This window comes from Phallusia mammillata, chromosome 5 (assembly GCF_965637545.1).
Source record: "Phallusia mammillata chromosome 5, kaPhaMamm4.hap1.1, whole genome shotgun sequence".
NCBI classification, from domain to species: Eukaryota; Metazoa; Chordata; class Ascidiacea; order Phlebobranchia; family Ascidiidae; genus Phallusia; species Phallusia mammillata.
In genome coordinates, this window is record NC_137256.1 from 9,105,313 (window position 1) to 9,125,145 (window position 19,833).

Below are 19,833 nucleotides of genomic sequence, written 5' to 3' on the forward strand. Positions count from 1 at the left end.
AAAGGAAAAAATGAGTCCATGATTTTTCGCATCTTCGGAAGGGGTAGGGGTAGGGGTAGGGGTCACAGGGGTCACGTTTAATTGACTGCGGGCTTTGTGTTGTGGGGTAAAACGGTTTTAAGAAGGAGGGCTGGTACGAGTTTGCATTGTTAACGTGTTTACATACGAAATTGACAAATTTTACTGAAATGAATCATCACTATAGTTAAATGTGTAAAAACAAGGTTGTTTTGAGCTCGAATAACTCCTTGATGGAAAGTAAACGATTTTCCTCCATACAGTTTTATGTTGAACGCAAAAAAAAATTGCGGCATAACCTACTCTTATAAGATTAGCAATTACTTTGATTGTCTGTGATGCCAGATCAATATACAATACCGTATGTGGAAAATAATCAAGCAGTTATACATACTTAAAAGTGCTTTCTTATTAAAAAATGTTTTATTTTGTAGGCAATGGTCAAGTTTCTTTTACTTAAAAAAATCAGTTTGTTAATCTGCTTTTCAGGACAGCTTCATGAAGAATTATTCCTAAAATTTGATTTATTTAAAATGTTTTAGGGCTTGGCCTTAAATTTTAACCTGAACTGTTTGACAGCTGTGGTTTTGTTGACGAAAGAGTAGTTAAAATGTATGGCGTTAATGACAAGCAATGAATAAAATTTGTAGTTAAGATAATGAGTAGCCTACATAAACGTTATGGTCACAAGTTTTGAATGAAACCTATGTTTTTATGCAGCTTATTTTATCAAAATTTTATACTGATTACTTTTAACATGGATGCAACACTGTTAATTTTATTGCATTTTTTACGTAAGTATTTTTTAGAGTTTTGTTGATTTTTCTTTAAATATGTTTGTATCCATAAGTTTATTTAGACCAGGGGTGTGCAACCTTTGTCACTGTGGGGCCACATATAATTGCCATGATCAGATCGCGGGCCGCACCAATACAACGCGATTTTAGTTTTTTGCATACTAAATATGTCTATATTGAGTTAACAAGTAAAGTTGCATTTGAGTTTAGTCGCATTATTGTCAGGTTGCAGAAATATAGCACCGGGCGCATTGATCTGTTCAAAAATCTATAATATTTGAATTCGTTTGCCAGTAACCTACATTTGAAATCCTGGCGTCTCTGTGGGCCGTACAACCTTTAATCAATGGGCCGCATTTGACCCGCGGGCTGCAGGTTGCACACCCCTGATCTAGACTATAACAGTAGTTATACGGTACCTGACAGATATGAACGTAAAAAAACATCAAAATATACTTTACATATGGTTACTTTTTGGTAAGAAAACAAGAAACATTTTCGGTGTAATGCAAAATGACCCATCGATTTGCTAAAAAACGTATTTTTGTGATACATTTTATTACTGTTTTTTACTCAGATTTTATACCCTACTGCACTGGTGCTCCGCTGTTGGTTAACAGGCACACTTGTATTAACGGCGAGCGAGACGACTTTGGTTTATGTCTTTGCAAGGCTGGTTTTACAGGAGAAGCATGCGATATTGGTAAATATGTAAATTTCTGTCTCGTTTTGGTGTTGCACGTTTGTTAACACATGGATGGAATAACATATATGGCTTTAGTTGTAGTTGATTTTTGTATGCCACTGATTCTTTAACCGTACGAGGTTTCCATGTTTTTCCCGAAGCACTTGTTCTTCTACCCGTTTAACTTTTATCGTTGGCTTGATTAATGAAATGTGGGTAGAGCGTGCAGGGCGACCTAAACATCGTGTTATCAAAGGCCGTCTTATATATCACATTAAACTAACTTACAAAATAACTTGCTCAAATCAGTTATGTGACTTGTTCACGACCAATTGTCTATTATTGTCTATGATGTTTGTTGTCGTGGTGTGTTGGCCTGTCAATCAAACTTTAGGGCCTAAACCGGCTTCCAAACAAAAATTCGGGTTCGGGTCGTGTTTCGGGCTTGTAGTTTCAGCTTCGGGCTCCAATTTTAGGCCCGAACCTTACAACTCTGCTTTGACATTTTCTTTTATGTTTATGCAGAATACTTTGATCATTTTGAAGTCGAATCAAGAATCATTGTAATCCCGCCGCTGTTGGAGTCTGATATACAAAAAGCAACGGATTTTCAAGACAAATCAGACGATACGATTGAAAACAAGATTATTTTTTATGATTACAGTGGGAAAGAACGGACTTTGGGTGTAAGTGAAGCCTCCTACAAACACGATGACAGGCATTTTAAACGCATTTTTCAATTCCTGATTAGGCTATAGCCTGGTACGTTATCAGATTACTAAACAAAAAGTTTTTAAATAAAATCTGTAGTTAATTATCGATTACCAAAATAACTTTGTTTCTATTAACTTCTTACCCAAACGAGTTTACTTAAAAAAATTGTTACAAGGAAAAACGTAGGCTAAACTGCATTATGTTTTCCAAATAGTTTTTTTAAAAAACTTCTTTAAAATAACGTTTTTGTTTCTACGATTCCTGGGTAAAACAATAAAATGTGTTAAAGTGTGGTATCGAATATAGTATCTTAAATTGGAATCTAATTGTGTTTAGTTTAGGTGGAAACAGCTGAGTTCGGAAAAACCCTGAACGGTCGCACCAAAACAAATTCTCATCAATATATCGACGAGGAATTGGAAACGAAATTTTACCGGTTGAAGGATAAAGAAAAAATTGCGGACAAAACTTTTAAATCGCAATCCAAAGAACAAAATCCGGACAAAAATAAAGATAAAGCCAAACTGGTAGAAGGAGAATTTACAGACCACAAACTTATAGTTGCTGAATATAATGGGAGTAAAAATTCTGAAGCAGGAATCTTGAACAGTTGGTCTTCTGATGATGATGAATCCATTTCTTTTCAAACCGGCTCTTTAAAGTTGCACAATTTCTCACAAATTTTAAATTTCACGAACAGTGATGGTAAGAATAAGATTTGTCATCTATTTGGAAGACATATTTTTTTAAGTGTTTGTGGAAGAGGTTAGGCTAAATATGCTTCCTGTAATTTTTCAGTGCTACCTTAATGCATTTTTAAGGAATTAAAATGTAAAGCGATTAAGTGTAGCCTATATGGCAACAAAGACAAATTTCTTACATCCAGCAACTTTTTTTATCCAATTCATTGTTGTAAACTGTAACGAAGCGCTTTTATTTTTGAAACTTTAGCGGCATATATATTTATAAAGCACGTTTATATCTTGGCCTTGGCTTAAATTTTGGTTACCTTACCTTAGCGCCGAAAAAGGGCTAATAATAAAACGTTTACCCCTCATACAACATTTTTAACGAGCCCCTCAACAAACCAGTAAACTTCACATGCTTGGGGTTCAAATATACAAGCATTTAGAAAAATATATGTATAGTTTTCATAAGCCCTCAAGACCTAAACTGCTTTTCAAAAGGAACAAACGAATAAAAAAATACCTTTATTATTTCCGCAAAAAAGAATTTATACCTTTTTGAAAACAAAATTAATCATGCGTGCAAATGATGAGGTCACATACGGCCAATGTATGCTTTCGTGCTTGTGTTGTGCTGCATTTTTGTTTTGCAGTGAGCTGCGTGCACGGGATTCAAGAAAGAGTTTTTAAGCAATGTATATGTGAAGACGGATACGTGGGAGAATATTGCCAATCAGGTAACGCGGTACTGTATTAAGTACTGTATATCTGTGTTGTATTTTCGTTCTGGGCGACAAAACAAATTTAACTAAAAACACGGAACACAGCTGCAAAAACTGGGGGTAGCTGGCTAAAATATGTAACCAAATTTTAACCCTGAACTGTTTGTGATATTGTCCCCAATCTAAACTCTCATATCAGAGAACTTTACATTGAAATGTTTTGCATTGAATTACTTCTTTTATATGTCACATATCAGTATCTAGCTTTTTAAAAAAAATAGCTTGTCACAAATTTCAAAAAAATACTGCAGTGTGATGATAACTACAGATTTTATTGCTCAACCATATTATATGGCAAATATTTTTACCAGATTCATAACCATAAGTTCTCTACTTCTCTAATTTCTTTTTTTAAGTAAAGCGAAATAGTCCCAAAATTACTTATTTTAATAACATAAAAAATATATAGTGCAAAAGCAAACTGCAAAGCAATATATATAAATATGTGACATTGACCAAAATATTTTTAATCCCAAGGTACTGGTGAAAAATACGGTGATAAGGAAAGCATACATCGGTCGAAAGATAAAGGATTGCTTGCTCAAAGTCGTATAAACTTGGATGACAAATGCCTTCATGGAATACCGGTCTATACCAAAAGTTGCTTGTGCATTTATGGATTTACTGGTGATGCCTGTGAAACAGGTAATTGTAAAAAAAACATGTACATTAAACTTTGGTTAATCTGGATTTGACTAATCCAAATCTTCGACTAATGTGTACAAAACTCAACCTTCAAATGATTTGTAATATGGTGAGACTTAAACTAATCAACATTGGTAAGCCCGGATCTTCGCCTAATCCAGACCAATTTTTTGGTCCAAACAGGATTTACTGCGGTTTACTGTATAAATGGATCGATAAAAATGTATTTTCAGTAAACTTCGTATGGGAAAACCCACTTACTATCAAATTGTAGAAATATGGACCTAAATAAATTTGTCATTGTAACGTCAGGCTAAATAAGGTTTTGATTGTATGAAATACTAAATCCTGTGTTTAGAAATTTTACCCTCTGAACAAACATCTGGGTCTTATATCAGTGGGGATGATGTTGAAGACAGCAGAACCAGTGGTGACACTTCAGGTACTGTGTTACTTAGGGTAATTGTTTTAACATTAAAATTTATGATCTTTAACAAGAAACAGACAATGTTTTGCATCTTTTGTATGCATAAAATTACAGACTTTCGATTTTATCATTTTTAAAAACCTATGTTTTGGAGATAACCCATCATCTAAATATCTCACTAATAAAGTAATGCTTAAATTCTTTGAAAATAAGTCGCAAATATGAACCACTTGTATTATGTACTGGGTTGAGCTGAGCCAGAACCAGAGTACTCGGTACCGAACATCACTGTTTTGACGTTCGGTGCTCAGCCGAGCAGTTGCCCAAACATTAAATCTGCAAATTCATGCCTTGCTAACATATAGAAATAGTGTTCGAAAGGGTATACAAGATCAAAAATGAATTGTTATAACAGGTAAGATGTTAAAAAATGCGTACTTTTTGGCGCCTGTACATCTAAATACATCGCTTTGCCCAAACTGTCCTGACATTAAATTTGAATATTCATGCCTGGTTAACATTTAAAACTAGTGTGGAATTGGGAATGTTTGTGATGTCACAATGCACTGAGCAGGCATTAACGAGCATTTACATGAGATCGGTGTTCGACCAAACAGAACATTTGCAATTTTGGCCTTTCCCTATTATGTACTGTATTTCAAAGTTAAAATACCTTTTATTGTGTTTTAAGGGTCTGGGACTAACAGCATTGAGACAGAAACACATCGTTATGACAACATTATAGAAGAATGGCACTTAAATGGGGACTTTTCAGGTATACACATTTTCTAGATATAGCAGTATGAGTTTTCCATTCAAAGTTGTGTTGTCACAAGTTTGGAAAATCTTTATTTCCAGGTTAGTTGACAATCTTATAAAGAACAAATATATTTTACAAAATAAGCATCTTCAGTGTCTATAGAAAGCAATAAAAGGGATGAAAAGTAGAACAAGCTAATAGTTCCTTCACAAACCTGATCATTCCTCAACTGAAAGCCTAGCAAACTAAACCGACTGTGAACACGCAATAAAAGATAAACTTGTGTTTCAGAAGATAGTTAAAACTTAGGCAAACTATCTTGTTTTATTTTATCTTCACAACTTATGTTCCATTTAATTGCATACTGAATCATAAACTCCTGCTCATCATTGGTCATAAAAATGCGATAATGTGTAAAATAACACACCCGCTTGGCCAATGTTTTTTTAGCCTATGTATAGTCCACTAAACCTGCTCAGCCAACAAAGCCAAGTTATTTGAGATCAGATTATGGCATTATTTTAAATACAGACCCTGATTATTAATTCTGTTTACAGAAACTTTATTTAAAGTGTTTAAAACATGATAAAAAAATATCCTTTATTATTCGTTTGTAATGTACAACTTTGTATGATGCTGTGCCAAATGTTAAAAACTTGAGAGACACCATTCAAATAAAAAATGTTTGACCAAATTCAAATAAAAAACATTTAAAAATATTTTTTTATTCATCGTAGGTTCTGGGAGCGTAACAACTTTAACAGACTTTCAAGGCAGGTTTTAGTTTGTTTTGTTTGTGTATTGTAAATAAATTACAAGCGAAACTATCTCATGTAATCTCACTATTTGGAGGTGTCCATTCTTGTTATATTTTGGTGCCCAATCTAATTCAAGTTATAAAAGTTTAAAAATATATAAAAAAAACTAAAAAAACTAGTGTTTGAAAGGGTATCCAAGATCAAAAATGATAAAAAAAAATAATAAAAAAAGGAAAACAAAAATGTAGTTTTGAAATTTGTTTTGCAGGTTCTGGTAGCAAAGTATGTGAAGAATTTAGTTCAGGCTATTGGCTTGGGTCAGGTTCTGGATCAGGATTTGGGGACTTTCAAGGTATTCATTTTATTAGTGGAACCTGAGTTATTGAAGTATGAACTAGTGATGTCGTGGACAGAAATTCTGTCGTGGACAGTTCGCAAACTGCACCGAAACTGCAAATTTTGAAAAAAAGTTTGTTGATACTGCACTGCACCGCATATAATATTGTACCATAAACCCCACATCAGTTCTTAAGTTTGCATTGGAAACATTTAACATTAAACACATTTTATTGTTTACTTTGAAAAGCTACAAGTTTACATGAAATGGTCAAACAGCAACAGTTTTACAAAATCATAAATTCCAAGCAAACTTGAACAATATAACACAAACCAACAACAAAATACAACACTTTTCTAAAAACTAACAATAATTAAACTTTTGAATCTAGACATAACAGATTATGTTTTTTTATGACAGAAAAACGTAACAAATCTGTGTACATATTGTCGATGTTTTTTTAAAGCAAAAGTTATAAAATAAGTTGCATGGTGTGCGGCATCGACGCAGCATAAAAAGTTTTTAGACCCGCAGCAGTACATTCAAATTTACCAAAAAAATTACGCGGTCGTCTAAGCGGCGCGATTGACACCACTAGTATGAAGCTGTAAATAAATTTTCTATTCAATATTCTTCCTGAAAAAATTGTTACTATCTGTCAAGTTGTGAGGTCTTAATGAGGCGATTAAAAGGCTCTTATCCTGTAATTTCAAAGCTTAATAGTGTGACTGTTGTTAACTGTTGTTTTTTATTCATTTTGTAAGTAGTGTCTAACATACTAAGATTTGAATTAGTTAAAAACAGGGGTGTACAACCTCTTTGCTATGACGGCCGTATTGCAGGGTCTTATTTTACCAACAGCCGCCAATTTCCTGCTTGCTTATAATTACTGATATAAAATATGTACATCTATATGTATATATACCACCCAATAGTGCCTGAAAAAACCAGATAAATTAACTAACTTGATGCACAGCTGGAGCTGAACAGTCCTGCGATCAGTCTTAACTGTTTATGACATATTCATTTATATTGAGACATTTGTGGTGTCTGTTTTTTTTGTTAGCACACAATAGGTGTACAAAAAGTCGGACGCATTGGCTCCTAGGCTGGTAAAACTCTTTCTAGCTCCAGAAAATCTGTTTAGAGCAGTTTTAAAATTATTAAATTTGTTTTGCAGAAGCAAACTCTTCAGAAGACATATGGCATGACAGTCCATTGGACAAACTAGAATGGAGATATTGGTGTAACATTCTGAATTCCAACAAAGACATGGCTTCTGAATGTAAGCCGTTAATTAGATAAATGATTATTTTATGCTTGTTAGGGGTCCCTGTTTGTTTAGGAGTGTGGTGGCTATCCAATTTTTTTAATCCAAGTTTTACCAGGATAGCAATTTTCCTGAAGCTATCCAACAAATATTTAGTTACCATATTTTTCATTTTTCCATAAAATCAACTGACTATTATCACAGCTGTATAGGATTGTTGTTGCTTTAATGTCATACAAATCCCTTATGGCAGTGGTTGGCAACCGCCTGGCTACAGCCCAGTACAGGTCTGTGAGCCGTTCGTTACTAGTTGTATCCTTTTTAAGATTAAATGCTTCATTTATGTAATGCAACCCTTTCATATGGCTGCGTTGGCAAGTTTTAATATACAACTTGTATAAGCTGTAATAAATTATTTTTTTTTGTTGAAAATTGTTTGTTTTTTGAAGGCCTGTTTGAGATAAAATTTCATTTCTAAAATAGTCTGCATTCCCAAAAGGATGCCAACCCCTGGCTTATGGCATTTTGTTGCAATAAGTCACATAGACCACAATTTAGCCATCTGTTTTTGTGATGGTATTTGAGTGTTTAAAAAAGGTACAACGGATTTATTTAAATATGGAATAAGGTGGACTGGAAATGTCTTGATTTGTTGTATTTGATGTGTAGTTGTTGACAAAATCTTATATTACATTTTAGCCCACATTCTGGAAAATAAGTTTGTTGCTGTCATGACAGGAATCCACGGAACCGAATCTCGTATACATTACATTTCTTCTCATGTTGAATTTGGAAACATTTACAGGTGAAAGATATGTTTGTTTGTTTTTCAAGTTTAGTTAGCAAAGCAAGAACAATTATAAAGTACTCCAAGTGTATTAAAAGCATTACATGTAACCTTCCAATCATTTCCATATATTGTAAGGCACAGCCTAATAATCATGTGTATGGCCCTTTCCCCAACTTTAACTTGCTGGGCAGTTTAGACGGGGCGGGTGGCCAATTGCTTATGTCTTTCCAAATTCTCATTTTTGTTCAGGTAATGCGGGCCATAGTTTGGTGACCCCTGGGTGGATGGTTTCAGGGCTGATTCCAGTGATCTATATGTTTTTATCTTAGATAACTTTAACAGCTTTTTATTTTATTTTAAAGCCTGCTTTGAAAAGTTTAAAACTTGAAATATTTGCTGTTCAAGTAAATTGCATGTCATCCTCATTTTTTGATGCAGGTTTTCATTCCTGCCTGAAATAAAAGGTGCAAAGTCACGGCTTGAATTGACAACTTGTTTTACAACCCCTCAGCATGCTGTGAGCCAATTTGGAACAGTTAACCTTAACCCATCTATAGGTTAGTATCAAAACTCATAATGTTTTGTCTAAATTTGTTCTTATAAGCAAGTAACAAATGCGGCATGGCTTCAACCCAAAAGGACCTGATGGGTTAAACTTGTGTTTCTCAATCTAACCAGGCACTTTTGAGGGGATCGCGTAGTTGCAACCCAACTCGGAAAGATTTTATACAAATTTTGGCCTAAATCACACAACAGTTTGATTTAAAATAGGCGCAACAGCTTTTACAAATATAAAGTTTTGTGATTGTGTTTTTGTTTGTTTTTTAATATAAAAAGAATGAAATATTGAAAATATTTCTTAGTAACAATAACATTTTTAGCAGTTTTCTGTACAGAAAAAAGCCGAACTCTTATAGTGAGGTTTGAAATTAAAAGTATGATAAAGACATTTTTGTAGTAAAACTTCTTAAATGTGTTTGTAAAGCCATCCAGTTGCACTACAAAATCCGTACAGGGGGTCGCAAAGCAAAAACATTCGAGAAACACTGGCTCAAACTAAATTGAAGTCATTAATTCCACTAAATCAAACATGAAATGAAAAGTAGTTATGATACAGGACTTGATTTGGGATTTTATGTAAACATAACAAATTTAATCAAGAGTAAAAATAAAATAATGAAACCCCAGACACAGATTTAACAAGTACCTTGATTAAACAGAAATTCGATATAGTTAATAGATTCTTTTGCATACTTTTAACAATCGCCGTTGTTATTATCAATGCAAGGATTGTGTTCAGAGGGTAGTATTTGTAACTACAGTAAACCTTGGTTGATCCGGACCAGTCTGGACCTAAAAAATAGTCCAAAGATTTGTATTAATTGATATAGATTGGTTTTACCGCATTACAATTCATTTGTACCTCAAGTTTTGTCAAAATTAGGCGAACATCTGGTTTAACTGGGGTTTACTGTACCTCAAAAATCATTTTCAAACGAGTTTAATATGGCTATTGTAGTGAATCCACTCTGGCAGCACACAACTGCTCCCATTTGGCTAATTTCTTCACCAAGAGGCACATGTGTCCTTCCCCTAAATTTTTTAAATTGCTTATATTGTGGGTGCCCAGATACAGTGTTTTACAGAAATATGTAGACAAAATGGTCACACAGTCCACTTAAAATGTGGTTATGGCTACGCCCATTTGTAATCAATCCAGTGGTTCCCAAACAGGGAGAAATTCCTCACAATTTTGAAACTTGAATAAAACCTGTGAAGTTAAGAAAAGACCCAATTTTTGAGTAATCTTTGTACGGTTTGGCATCTACTATGTAGTATATTAGGGAGGAATAAAATGTTTTAAATTGTCAAGTGAGGAATTTGTCGAAAAATATTATAAGATAATAATTTATGTAATGCATATTTTTGTAGTTTCGGCGCTGGGCACCTCCTGTCCCGCTGTACGAGAGCCTATTGATGCCATTCATGTTTACTCGTACGAACTGTACTTTCCCGAGCGGGACTTTCCCTTAAAAGTAAATGGAAAGTACATTTTGACGCAGTGGCACGGTTCGGCCGATCCAACCATTGTAAGGGACGATTTTGGATGCCTAGCGCGTCTGAGCCACGCGGATAAGTCGAAACTGTGCAAGAAACATGTTTGCAAAGAAGGTAAGTTGTCTTTTAGCTGTAGGCTACTTCACGAAAATGGGTAGAATTGTTTACATTTTTACTGGCACTGAGATTTCAAGAGTCGAAAAAACTGCGGTGGTTTAGTTTCGTATTGTCGATTCGTGAATAAAAATTCATGGAATTGTTCAAACATTTGATGCTATTTGTCATCTTTTAGCTCAGTTTGTAGAGCGCGAGTCCCGGAAAGACCCCTTTCATGGGTTCAAATCCCACTGCAGGCTAGATTTTTCTGGTCTGTGCCTTGTCACATGAGAAAGCTTGGTAAACGGGCTTCGGTATCACGCCTTCATTGGGGCTAGCAAATTTTATACTTAACAGTTAGGCCTGCACAAAACGCCTAAAAACTGCCACAACTGACTGCAGTAAATTTTATTTTTAGGTTCAATATTCGACCAGAGAGGGCGCTATACCGGTCTGCGTTACGTACAAGGGGGATACCCTCCCTTGACAGTCTCCATTGACGGCGGTGAATTTCTGGTCTCTGCTCGATCCGACGATAGGGTATTCCCCGAAAAGGGGGGCTGCGGTTGGAAAAAGAACAAACCTCCTGACTTCCGGTGTCCCCTGCACCCCCTTCAGCAGGTTGCCAAACGTTGTTGGTATCTTTTTTTGTTTAAAGTGCAAAAAAGTGTTTAGCTATGTTTTCTGTCAGCCGACATAATCTGTGCTCGTCAAGGTTCCTAATTCATCGTAAAAATTTTTACCACATTTTTTCTTTGGTGATAACGATCTGATTATGGCGTCACAACACTATACATCTGTTCATAAGCGACGCTTGTTTCGCACCTTTTTATCAATCTTTTATGTGACCCAAGTGGATATAAACCAGGGGCGGGCAACTTCTCCAGTCGGCGGGCCTGATATGGGAAAATGAAGTACTTGGCGGGCCGGATTCCTGAATCGCGTATTTATCCAGTGATTTAAAACGGGTTTTTGACCACCTAAACTAAATACAATCAAGAACGTCGCAATTACAATACAGTCCAAACAATCTAACTGATATAACATAAAATTATTCACCACAGCAAATTTAATGCATACACCACAGACTTAGATACTGCTGAAACACTAACTAGGCTACACGTGTGGAAAGAAAGAAAACCGAGAAATCAGGCCAAACACAAGGTTGGCAGTTATGTCGTAACAATGGATGTATGGTGCGATGGTTACAACGGCGGGAAAGTTTTTTGCTAGTGGGGAGCGTTACTGTCCGTTACAACTATAATTTGACGGAGTAAGCAAGTAGTAGGGGATTGCGGCAGAATGTGACTGCGGGTCACATTATCATGCAAGACCAGAAACTGTCTGCGGGCCGCTCAAAATCCCGTCGCGGGCCGGATCCGGCCCGCGGGCCGTATGTTGCCCACCCCTGATATAAACGGAACTGATGCGGCGCTTCATATCACTGACGATGGCATTAGCGTTTGCCGAAACGTTTGAAAAATAATCGAATGTCGCCTTTTCCGTCCATTTGGGCCATTTTCCGTCCAAATAGAAAAAGTTATTATGTAAGAGTTTATTTTTATATGTTTAGCTACATCCGTATCCCATAACGTAACGCTACCTTGGTATTTGTATCTTAATTTGACGAGGAGTACATTATTTTTAATTTTATCTGTTTTATTAATTTACTATGTTCTTTTTTCACTTTCACGTAGTTTAAATTGCTGGCACGGATCCCGTTCAAAGATATGAAGTTTGACTCTTGGGTTCGCTTCGATTGGAAAATTAAGTGGAGTGAGTTTGGCGCCATCAAGAGGGAGAAAATCGGAGAAGGTACTATAGTATTGTATACAATGCAGATTTTTTGAAATTGGACCAACCTACCTTACTGTATGCTAAATAAATTCAAGAGTTTTAAAATATTTTTCTCAAATCGCCTTCGTTTTTTGGGGCACAATACAGCACAGCATAATATCACAAAAAGAATCTAGTTGTTGTTGTTGTTTTGTCTTTTTGTTAAGTTTCTCAAACTTTTTATACCGCTATCTTGACGGTTTACATTTACTCTGACAACAGTTTATAAACCCCGAATTTCACGTGAAAACCAAATAAATAAAAAACATTTTGCGAAATTGATAATAATGAACGACGAAATTTCTCTTGCAGCATTTTTACGTTTAACCTCGCAGACTTCCTCAATCGAGCCCAAAATACCACTTCAGTTTCAAGTTGTAAATAGCCCATCTAATTTTCCACGACGCTAGGGCTTGCTTTAAGATCCTTTAATGTATATATACGTCCAGAAGCTGGGCACTTTAAGCATACATTATATATATTGTATTGTTTCAGAACTTTTTTGTAACTTTTTCACGTCGCAGATTTCCTCAATCGACACCAAATTATCGCTTTAGTTTCTAGTTGTACATAGCACATCTAATTATCCAGGACGTTAGCACTTACTTTAAAAACCTTTGATGTACATACACGTCCAGAAGTTCGGAGCTTTAAGCATGTTATCGTGTTGTTACAGATCCCGGCATAATATTGTCTAATGCCTGGATTCGTCTTTTCATAAACAACGTGTCAGTCGTTGATTGGACGGGACCATGTGGAAGAAACGATGATAGAAGAGTGCCTTACTTTAAAATAGGTGGGTATAGGAAAAAAGTTTTCTAGATTAAGAAATGCCTTTCTTATTGCATATGATCATATACCATATGCTGCTTTAAAAGCAAGGAGCCAATAAATGATAAGTAAGCTGCAGACAGTCCACACCTTTTTAACCTATTAGGTCTTATCAGTGCAGCTAGTGACAAGACACAGTCCTTATTCGGCATATTGTCTAGTGTACATGCAAAAAACGCTTTTGACTATATAGTTTTTATTGTTTTGCAAAAGTTAGCAAAGCGTGGTGGGTCACATGCTAGTTGGGACAAAATATCCCAGCGGCAGATGAAAAAATGTTTAAGAACCGCTGGATTAACCGGAATATGTTTGTAACTAATGTTACGCCACACTTCAGAATGCAACAAAACGTATTAAACGAATTTTTCTGTACAGGTATCTACAATCCATCTGGTAGTGAATATCCACTTAGAATGTACGTACGGAACTATCAACATTATTTCACCAACACGCAAGACCTGCCTAGAGACGAAAAAAGAAAAATTCAAAATCTGTCACTGATTACCAAGCAACGATGGAAAGAGTCGACGGTCTTTTCCCTAAACCGCAACAGTACGTATTCCTTAAAACCATTAAAATCTGCAGTGTTCGTTTGTCATCAAATGTTCGAATACATAGTTTCGAATAAAACTTATTTGCACATTTGAAGCGTAATGTACTAAGAAACATGTGTCATCAAATCTATGTTATGTTTATAACCCTTGGACGCTTACACCGGATCAATGCGCCCAGTAAATCATGTTAAATCTGTTGACATTACAGCGCAAAACCCTTCAAAATATACGGTTTTGTATCATTTTTTCGTTTGAAGTATAGACTACGACCGTCCAATATAAGTTTATCGCAACTTTTTTGTGTATGGGATCAAAATATTTTCGCATTTTCAAGAAACGTGTTTTTTCACAGCGATCGTGGGAAACATGCAATTTCGTCTCGTGACCGGTGACGCGCGCTGTGAACTTCGACCCGAAATCGATCACGTGACCCATTTGATGCGCACGCGTTTCTCGCGCCTCCTAGTGGACAAGATAACTCTGGAACTACTACAGACCATGACGTACGCAATAGAGGTGAGAAGAACCGGATAATTTAGAATACTGAATCGGGTAATTGAGAATACCGAATCGGATTTTTAGAACACCGAATCGGACTTCTTAGAATACCGAATCGGCATTTTATAATACCGAATCCGTAAGATTCTAATCCTAAACAAGCCGAATCAAATAGTTTAACTTAACCGGATAAAGGGATTCGGTTTATATTGCGTTTGCAAACTTTTATTTTTCTCGTTTGTGTGTTTTTATTTTGTAAAAAAATGTAATTGCAACAATTGTGCGATTAAAACGAAGACATTCTTTAAAATAACTGTGAAGTATGAATCATTTGCACCAGTTTCTTGAACAAGTTTGGTAAAAATGTAATAGCAGATAAAATGCCAGAAATAAGTAAAACTACAAAACACAGAAATATTTTTTTTCGGTATTCTGGATTCGGTTAATGTTAAAGTGTTTTGGAATACTTTTAGTATAGTATTCTGATTGACCCATATACAGAGTTTGTCCGCTCCCTAAATGTGGTAAGGTTTCTGATTTTTAGTTTTCATATTTTTTACGTTTTCGAACAGGCGCAAGACTTCAGAATCCGACAGTTAGAAAGAAGATTGGATGAGATGTCGTGCCCTGGGGAAAGAGATGATGATGATGATAATCATCTGGAGGAGGAGCAAGAGAAGGGGAACGGGAGGAGCAAGGGGAGAGGGAGAAAGAGGAGGAAGGGAACACAGGCAAAAATAAAGGGGAAATTATAGAAGACGGAATCAGCGAAATCGGATTAGACAACGATTGAATTTACATCACTTCGAAGTAGCGCTGTGTTGAAAGTTACCTATACGTGACATTGGAAATGACTTTGTAGTTTGGGGTAGAGCTAGTAACTCTCACAGTACACAAGGTTTGCTAAATACCGATAGATGGCGTAAAGAGCACAGTTTTTTTGAATTAACACTGAGGCTGGGATAGACTTTAACATAAAGAACTGGCTTTTAGGTTGATTTTTCTTGTTATTATTATGAAAAACCTCAATAGCCCTAACCGGCAGTATTTTTTTCACTGGTTCTAACCCACGATACTCCCTGGGACGAATCCCAATCAGGGTTTTTTATGTCTGTAATTGGGTCAGGCGCGCCGGACCATTCGGCTTTACACAAACTGCGTTGAAAAAAATTGCCTGTGCTACCTACCGGAAATTAGCAATCCTGTGTACTGTGTTAGTAGCCCAGCGTAGTTCGAAGGCGGTGTATGTTTTCGCGTTCAGGCTGGTTCAAGCCACGTACTATTTCGAATGTATAGAGCAGTGGTTCTTAACCTTTATACTCGTCGACACCTCTTTGAAATCACCTACCAGTTTGCACACCTCTTGTTGTTTTTCTGCCAAGAAATATACCCTCCATAATATCATACTACGCCAGGCCCAATAAAGGCGTGATGCCGAATCAGCCGGTCACCAAGCATTCCCATATGACAAGGCGTATGCTAGAAAAATTTAGCCTCCGGTGGGATTCTAACCCACGACAGGAGTCTTTCGGGGACCTGCCCTCTCCCAACTGAGGTGAACACGTTAAAAGTCGAAACACAAGCACCGTTGCCTGCCTCGATTTTCGGTACAACGTATTGTGATTAATATATAGGTGTGCCGTGATCGGTGGTCTGCATAGACGCTTCAGGGCCGGTCCCGGTTATGAATTTATGTTTATCTTAGTCCTCCATAATACTGATGATCATTATCGCACCTCCCATTGCAGTGGTTCTTAACCTTTTTGGTGTAGTTTCCCACTTAAGTCAAATTCGAATTCTCCCCTATGTTATTTTTATGATCATGTTTTTTGCTGAGCATTAACAAATAATGGCCGTGCATTAACTTTATGTAATCAAAAATAGACTGCATAGCCAGATTTGAGACCTTAGAACAGTGGTTCCCAACCTTTGTTGACTAATTCCCCTTCTATCAACTTAAAAGCATTTTCAATTTTTACCCAATAAATTACATAGTTGATGCTAAATCATACAAAGATCATTTAAACTTGGGTTTTTTATTAACTTCACAGGTGAAACTCCCAGAGCTGAATTGTCTATTTACATACCACATGTAACAAATAAAGTGAATTCCTCCCTTGATGTTTAAAAATTCCTCCCCGTTGGGAACCACTGCCTTGGACATGCGAGTAAAACTTGTAATAACAATTTAGGTAGCATGTCCTCTGCATGTACATTTTTTACCACTGGTTATGTACCACTGTCCTATAGGAACAAGTTGCACCACCCAGGTTAAAAAAATGTTAATAAATCACAACTTATAAATCTACATGACTGTGGTCTGTTTAGTGAGAGTATTTCGTGCTATTTTCCACATAGAAGTGCATTTGCTTAGGGTTTAAAACTAGTCAATTAAGCCGCGTTCCTTAGTTTTGTCCCACATACATATTGTATCGTTTGTTTGTAATCCATTGACAAAATTATCCACATACGTTTCATGACACTTTAATGCAATTTATTACTTTTGTGTGCAATGGTTCACGGTGTGATGGGAATCGTTCGTTTTAACACGTTTGCGTTAGTTTAAACATGTGCTTTTACATTTTGACAGAAATCTGCAATGTGACTTACACCTCTAATAAAAAAGTTTTCGTTATTTTATTGTCGCGAAAAGTGCGTGAAAATTTTGTGTTTTTAATTCCGGTTTGCTCGCCTTTTTCGTTTTTTTTTGTGCGTGTCTTAAGCTTGCATAAAAATTCCAGTGTCGAAAAAGTGTTATTAAGCCGACCCAAACAAACTAAAAGTGTCAAAAACAGTGGTCCCAACTTTTTTCGACGAATTCCTTCCTAAACCATTCAAAACATTTTCATTCCTTCCTAATATACTGTATAGTAGATGGCAAACCACACAAAGATCGTTTCAAATTGGGTCTTTTATCAGCTTAACAAGTCATATTCCCAGAGCTGAAGTGTCTATTTGCAAACCACATGTAAACAATTAAAGTAAATTCCTCCCATGAAGTTTTGAAATTCCTCCCCGGTTGGGAACCACTGAAATAGCGCATATATGCCAAAATATACTGAAATAGCGCGTATATAATTGGTATACCAAACAGCTTGCAGTTGTATAAAGTTGCCATAGTAAGGGTTTTGTGCCCGTTTACAGCGTGGTTTATACTATAAGACAAACTAAAGCAAGACCTGCCACAAAGTATATCTTGTTTTTATGGTTGTCTTGTCTCTTTACCGTACAATGAAGGTGATGGTAGTAATTTTTCAGAACGTTATAACGTAGTGCAAAAAAGCAGACATCACGAAGATTCATTAAAGCGTTCGACCAAACAACACACTTAATAATTTGTCAAATCTACAATCTAAAAATTGCCTTCGTTTTTAATTGTTTGATAATTCTGTTCACCATCAAACAAACACTGATGTCCAAACCGGATTTGTAACAAAAGGACAACTTGTCCGTAGTGCGTACAACATTGTGATCAAAAAAAGGAATACGACCAATTGATTACTTGATGCTAAAATCATCACGTTTTTCGACATCGAAAAAAATCCGGTTTTCGGTGGGTTTTCGCCGGAATATTCCAGTTTCAAACTGGTTATAGCCTCCTACCGAACCTCCAAACCGGTTTAAACCGGAATCGAAAACCCAAAATTTTGACCCGATTTTAGAAAAAAAACCTAAGGCTATAGCCTTTCCGTTTTTTTCGATTTTTGGGGGTCAAAAAATCGATACTAAATCCGGTTTCGGTGGGTTTTCGCCGGAATATTCCAGTTTCAAACTGCTTCTAGCCGGTTTTAGCCTCCTACCGAACCTCCAAACCGGTTTAAACCGGAATCGAAAACCCTAAATTTTGATCCGATTTTCGAAAAAAACCTAAGGCTATAGCCTTTCCGTTTTCTCGATTTTTGGGGGTCAAAAAATCGAAGAAAAATCCGGTTTTCGGTGGGTTTTCGCCGGAATATTCCAGTTTCAAACTGGTTCTAGCCGGTTTTAGCCTCCTACCGAACCTCCAAACCGGTTTAAACCGGAATCGAAAACCCTAAATTTTGACCCGATTTTCGAAAAGACCCTAAGGCTACAGCCTTTCCGTTTTTTCGATTTTTGGGGGTCAAAAAATCGATGAATAATCCGGTTTTCGGTGGGTTTTCTCTAGCCGGAATATTCCAGTTTCAAACTGGTTCTAGCCGGTTTTAGCCTCCTACCGAACCTCCAAACCGGTTTAAACTGGAATCGAAAACCCTAAATTTTGATCCGATTTTCGAAAAAACCCTAAGGCTATAGCCTTTCCGTTTTTTCGATATTTGGGGGTCAAAAAATCGAAGAAAAATCCGGTTTTCGGTGGGTTTTCGCCGGAATATTCCAGTTTCAAACTGGTTCTAGCCGGTTTTAGCCTCCTACCGAACCTCCGAACCGGTTTAAACCGGAATCGAAAACCCAAAATTTTGACCCGATTTTCGAAAAAAAACCTAAGGCTATAGCCTTTCCGTTTTTTCGATTTTTGGGGGTCAAAAAATCGAAGAAAAATCCGGTTTTCGGTGGGTTTTCGCCGGAATATTCCATTTTCAAACTGCTTCTAGCAGGTTTTAGCCTCCTACCGAACCTCCAAACCGGTTTAAACCGGAATCGAAAACCCAAAATTTTGATCCGATTTTCGAAAAAAACCTAAGGCTATAGCCTTTCCGTTTTTTCGATTTTTGGGGGTCAAAAAATCGAAGAAAAATCCGGTTTTCGGTGGGTTTTCGCCGGAATATTCCAGTTTCAAACTGCTTCTAGCTGGTTTTAGCCTTCCACCGAACCTCCAAACCGGTTTAAAGCGGAATCGAAAACCCAAAATTTTGACCCGATTTTCGAAAAAACCCTAAGGCTATAGCCTTTCCGTTTTCTCGATTTTTGCGGGTCAAAAAATCGAAGAAAAATCCGGTTTTCGGTGGGTTTTCGCCGGAATATTCCAGTTTCAAACTGGTTCTAGCCAGTTTAAGCCTCCTACCGAACCTCCAAACCGGTTTAAACCGGAATCGAAAACCCTAAATTTTGACCCGATTTTCGAAAAGAACCTAAGGCTATAGCCTTTCCGTTTTTTCGATTTTTGGGGGTCAAAAAATCGAAGAAAAATCCGGTTTTCGGTGGGTTTTCGCCGGAATATTCCAGTTTCAAACTGGTTCTAGCCGGTTTTAGCCTCGTACCGAACCTCCAAACCGGTTTAAACCGGAATCGAAAACCCTAAATTTTGATCCGATTTTCGAAAAAAACCTAAGGCTATAGCCTTTCCGTTTTTTCGATTTTTGGGGGTCAAAAAA

At 36.6% G+C, this 19,833-nt stretch overlaps 1 protein-coding gene across 1 annotated transcript; it reads left to right on the forward strand.

Annotated features, from left to right (window-relative positions):
• The first annotated feature begins 706 nt into the window (after nt 1-706).
• LOC145228903 (uncharacterized) lies at nt 707-17,177 on the forward strand. The gene is made up of 20 exons (XM_080094116.1): nt 707-812; nt 1,393-1,518; nt 2,026-2,186; nt 2,556-2,919; nt 3,554-3,637; nt 4,160-4,327; nt 4,686-4,769; nt 5,446-5,529; nt 6,252-6,287; nt 6,541-6,624; nt 7,790-7,894; nt 8,579-8,684; nt 9,108-9,226; nt 10,602-10,841; nt 11,242-11,444; nt 12,521-12,638; nt 13,336-13,455; nt 13,866-14,042; nt 14,397-14,560; nt 15,115-17,177. The coding sequence occupies exons 1-20, from the start codon at nt 716-718 to the stop codon at nt 15,295-15,297; spliced, it is 2,823 nt and encodes a 940-aa protein (XP_079950242.1). The 5' UTR covers nt 707-715; the 3' UTR covers nt 15,298-17,177.
• Nucleotides 17,178-19,833: the final 2,656 nt, after the last annotated feature.